General features: G+C 35.5%; 1 protein-coding gene across 2 annotated transcripts; it reads right to left on the bottom strand.

Moving 5' to 3' along the window:
- Nucleotides 1–1,122: 1,122 nt before the first annotated feature.
- LOC149190335 (protein NUCLEAR FUSION DEFECTIVE 4-like) lies at nucleotides 1,123–3,949 on the bottom strand. 2 transcript variants are annotated; one of them, XM_089413391.1, is made up of 4 exons: nucleotides 3,768–3,876; nucleotides 3,303–3,654; nucleotides 2,186–3,142; nucleotides 1,123–1,864 (listed from the first exon to the last, which is right to left on the bottom strand). In XM_089413391.1, the coding sequence occupies exons 2-4, from the start codon at nucleotides 3,642–3,644 to the stop codon at nucleotides 1,406–1,408; spliced, it is 1,758 nt and encodes a 585-aa protein (XP_089269517.1). In that variant the 5' UTR covers nucleotides 3,645–3,654; nucleotides 3,768–3,876; the 3' UTR covers nucleotides 1,123–1,405. The 2 variants fall into 2 exon arrangements, with proteins under 2 accessions (XP_089269517.1, XP_089269516.1); XM_089413390.1 differs by having other exon boundaries at nucleotides 1,124–1,864; nucleotides 3,817–3,949.
- Nucleotides 3,950–5,082: the final 1,133 nt, after the last annotated feature.

Genomic DNA, 5,082 nt, shown 5'->3' on the forward strand with positions numbered 1-5,082 from the left:
ACCCAAAACATAATCCACTGAATGTCACTGTCTTCCGAGCATTCTCCAAGAAAATGGTGTGCTTTGGAGTTAAGTGGATTATTACCGAATTGGAACAGAAATTTGAAGGGCTTCCACCCTTAGAATTTGACAAACCAAACTTTGTAGCATGCCCTCTTAGTTTTCCATTGCAGATGAACAGGGATGCCACGAAGGCGGGTTGGCTGCCACTGCGCAATGAACGAAGGTTAGTCAAACAACCACCACCACCCTATCCCACTGCTACACTACCAATTAACCGTTGGAGCTGAAGCAGAGACTCTCCATACCCTAATATGCCGAACACACCAAAGAACGCAGCTCCGCAAGCAATGGAAGACCCCCTCTTCCTTGAGCTTGCCACCCTCCCCAACATATAGCGAGAGCTCTTTGCCCACAGAAACGAGGTTTACCATCTTGCCATGCCTTTCCGAACACCAGCGGGCCACCTTCCTCCAAGCACGAATGCAAACATAGATGCAAATACCCGGGATTATGATCGCTCTGTTGAATTTCATCTCGCCACCCTGGACAACATTCTCAAGAATGCTCGTCGCACGCTTAACCACCCACTCCACTGTACCACTCCCTACGGTTATTAATGCATGAAATGACCGGGAGACCCATACCCCCTCGAACATTTAGATTTAGTCATGTGGTGATGCAACCATGTGTTTCCAACTCAGCACTCCATCAAGAAAAATATAAAATATATTTTTAGTATAAATAATTATGGTAATTAATTTATATATTTATTTTATTGCACCTTGTATTATTTTTCTTTGTAAAATGTAGGCTCACATATAATAATAATGTTAAGGAAACATAAATTTATGTCGAAAACTCAACGCTACATATAATATCCGATTTTATTTAGGTATTGATCATTCACTCTCACGTTAAGGTGTCTTTATACTCTTTATAGTTTAAATATTACAACTAATACCGTACAGTTTCAATATTCCAAACAATATAGTTTAAATATTGCAATGAACGTCTTCGATATTCCAAACAACACATAGTGATTTCTGACATCACGCAAATGCAATCTAAAAATAGAATATGAATATTTAGTACAGGATTAAAAAAATATATCATCAAAGAAAATTGGTTCGGAAAATCTCGAATAAGATAGCACATCACAAAATTATAATTAAGTACAATCAATGGGATCTGCGGGCTGGCCTGCGAAAGCTCAATCCGGCCATTTATGCATTTTCTCTTTGAAAATTTGATAGAGGGCGCTGACTGGGACTTCTATTCGCACCACCCAAATTTGCATTATACTGAAAGCGACCAATGCGATTATCTCTTTTCATTATTCAACAGGTGGGAACTCAGAACTGACTAGGATTCTATGTGCACCACCCAATTTTGCCTTTCATATTCATGTACTGTGCTTAAGATAGAGAGACTTGTACAATTTTCTTGTTCGGAAGCATAAAACGCCATTCAGAAAAATCCCAAATGCACACACACTTCCCCAGGCCAAGAATGTTTTGGCGTAGCAATCCATTCCCACGCAGAGGTCATGGCCAGCTCCAGGGTTGCTCTTCTGAGAGCGATCATATACCAGCCCTGCCATGTCGCCGAATAGAAGAGAGCCGAAGGCAATGTTGGAGATGAGAAGGTTGTGGTTGACACCAAAACGCTCCATCCCAAATAACTCGGAAGACGTGGGAACGGCAACACTTGTTATTGCTCCTGCCGATGTTCCAATAATAGCCGTACATAGATATAGTACCCATTGCTTTTCACCCCAGAAGGCCATCAAGAAGAAGGTTGGCAACATTAGTACCATCCAGATTCCTAACCAGGCCGGCCTAGGTAAACAGCCATTCATTCTCTGTAAACATACAATTAAACAAACCCATGTTCAGTTTACATCCTAACAATTTGTTAAAAATTTGTAGAAATTTAATTGTTTGTTAAAAATTTACGGAAGAGAACGGTGTAGAGGATTTGATCAGTCCAAAGTTTAGAGTGGATAGCTCACCCATCATGAGGGACCACCCATCAAACTTTTAGTGCCTAGTAGAGAGACCACCACCCTAATCAAATCCTCTATACAATTACCTTCCTCAATTTTTTTAACATGATATTAAAAAAAATATTACACCTATATAATTAAGTAATTAAATAGTTTCATGGCCCGGATGAAATTTACCTTAAAATAGTCAGGCAAACCAGAAGCTATACGTCCCAGAAATCCTAATGCTGACACAAGGGCTACTAGAACTGGGGTCTTGGAATATCCCAGAGACTGAACAATCTGGCCCAAGTTGTTGATGTATACCAGTGCTAGTGTACCTCCACAAAAGTACACTAGATAATATAACCAGAAATCCACACTGCGTACCAACTGTAGCACGCCATGCTCTTCTCCCACTGGAGGAACTGACTTCAAGAAGCTTTTATCTGCAGCAGTTATGTCACTTGCAGCAGGTTGTTCGATCCCGTTCTCCAAGTTGTCAGCTTCAATGTCTTCAACCCCCTTTGGCTTTTCCAGGTGCTCATGATTATTGAAATCCACGTTATTAATTTCTTCTATGTATTGCTTCCAAATGCTCTGGTCGGTTATAGAAAAACCCACCTGCCCTTTTACTCTGGAAACCATGTCGACATCAATTACTCGGCTTGAGACATTTCTTTCCATTTTTTTCCATGACAGCACAGCTTTGAGCGGAACATAAAGAATTGAGAGCAGGAGGGCGGTGAGTATACCCATATAAAGCAATTCCCGGGGACGCAATCCATGAGGCAGGAACTCATAAACGACCGAATAGAGAGCAGTGACAATAGCTGTGAAAGTGAATATATACATATTTTTTTTCTCGTCTTGATCTCTCACAACACTATTTGGTTGCGGGATATTAATGAAAAATGCCCCAATAGCACAGAAGACAACTGGAACCACAGCATTCAAGAGCAAATATAATGAACGATTTGCAGGATTTATAACAGAGGATAGATTGGTATATATGACTGTGCTAAGCCCCGAGTAGCTTGTACTCAAACCTGCTGCAATTCCTCTGCAAGATGGAAAATTACTTATTGCAACCTTGAAACAAACGGTGTTAAACCAGCAGATGCTATTCCCAGCAATGAAGCATAGCATGTACATCTGCGAAACATATATAACAATTACCCAAAATCAATAGCAGTTTAGATGGTTTTGATATTATGAAATAAAATCAATAGCAGTTTAGATGGTTTTGATATTATGAAATATTATGCAAAATCATGAAATTTAAGATTAAAAAGATATATAAATAATTATTTACCACAGGATAAGGCAACGGTTGAATAATCCCACTCACTACAAGCCATTGTACACCATAGCCAATGAAACCCAACAATACAGCAATGCCGAGAACAGCCCAGGTTGGCAAAACCGTGCAGGCGATACCGGCTACCCAACCCAGAAGCTTCCCAAGATCAGATGCTTCTGCTAAGTTATTTAGATTTATCTGGTTTATGTTCAGAACTCTCTTTAAATCAGATGAGTAGATTGAAAAATCAAAATTCGTTCCACTGATAGCCATGATCCAGATCGCTGCTACAAAGCTCATCCATTTCTGAACGTTCAAGCTAGCAGCCCGAGCTCTGGGCATACTGTTTTCCATTATTGAAGCTCTGAAAATATTGCAGCAAAATTTATGCACCCTGATCAGAAGCCAACCACTAATTGTACAATGAAATGAACAGGCATAAAGGATAATCTATAATGGCGGTCAGAGAGACTTCACCATATTATCAGTGTTAGGCTAATGGAAAATAATGGTAGCACAAACTCACCCACGCTATGGTTTTCAGGTGGGCTCCAGATATGGAAATGCTTGAATTTATGAGAGCACAGACGAACGCAAATAGGACTATGTGCGCATACCATTATATACCTTTAAGCCGGCGACCTTACACCGTCTTTTTCTCTAAAACAATGCATGTGGCACGGATCGATGGGAAGAAATAGATTTTATATTTCTAGACTGGCGATGCATGCTGCTGCATGGATTGGTAGACAAGCATTTTGATGCTGCCAGATGCGATGTTGGATTGGTAAACAAGCATTTTGATGCTGCCCTATGCGAATTAACATCGCAGTAGCCTAACTGTTACTCTATATATTTAGCATCGATTATCTTAAGGTTTAGTTATTTAATGAGTAGAATATGAATATTTTAGAAGTCTTTTTCGAAATCAAAACTATTTATATATTCAAAACTTATCTTAAATTTGAGTCATTTATAATGTAAAATTTAAATATTTAAAAAAAAAATTATACATTAAATTTATTTATATATTCAAACATATTTTAAACATTTAAATTTAACCCTGAATTTTTTGCTATTTTTATATATTTTCAAGTTATTCAAACATATTTTAAACATTTAAATTTAACCATGAATTTTTTGCTATTTTTATATATTTTCAAGTTAATTTTGTTTTAAATATAAAATATTAGAATTTGAATTTTTAGAATTCTATGAGATATTAAATCTATTTATATATTTAAAATGTATTTTAAACATCTAAATTTACTTAAAATATTTTTTTCTAATTTTTCTATTTTTAAGTTAATTTTATTTTAAATTTAAAATCATTTTTTAGAATCTCAAGTTTAAACTATTTATAATGTAGAATTTGAATTTTTTTAGAATCTTTTAAGACACTCAATCTATTTATATATTCAAAATATATTTTAATTATCTACATTTAATTATTGGATTTTTTTTTTGAAATTTTTTGGGTTAATTTTATTTTAAAATTTGTATTTTTTTTGGAATCTTAAGTTTCAGATATTTATACTGTAGAATTTGAATGTCTTAGAAATTTTCCAAACATTAAATCTATTTATATATTCCAAATACATTTTAAATATCTAAATTTAATTATTACAATTTTTTTCATTTTATTATATCTTTAATATATTTGAGGCTAATTTCAATTTAAAATTAGAATATATTGTTTGGAACCTTAAGTTTTTTATATTTTTTTAAGACACTAAATCTATTTATATATTCAAATTACATATTAAACATCTAAATTTAACTATTCTAAGTT

This window comes from Pinus tabuliformis, chromosome 3_1, assembly GCF_031772625.1.
Source record: "Pinus tabuliformis cultivar Carrire ecotype Pingquan chromosome 3_1, CPIR1, whole genome shotgun sequence".
Lineage (NCBI taxonomy): Eukaryota > Viridiplantae > Streptophyta > Pinopsida > Pinales > Pinaceae > Pinus > Pinus tabuliformis.

Coding starts and splice junctions, on each gene's coding strand:
- LOC149190335 (XM_089413391.1), bottom strand. CDS start 3,644: ATGGAAAACAGTATGCCCAGAGCTCGGGCTGCTAGCTTGAACGTTCAG. Junction 3,143..3,302: donor AACCGTTGCCTTATCCTGTG/GTAAATAATTAT, acceptor TATGTTTCGCAG/ATGTACATGCTATGCTTCAT. Junction 1,865..2,185: donor GTTTGCCTGACTATTTTAAG/GTAAATTTCATC, acceptor GTATGTTTACAG/AGAATGAATGGCTGTTTACC.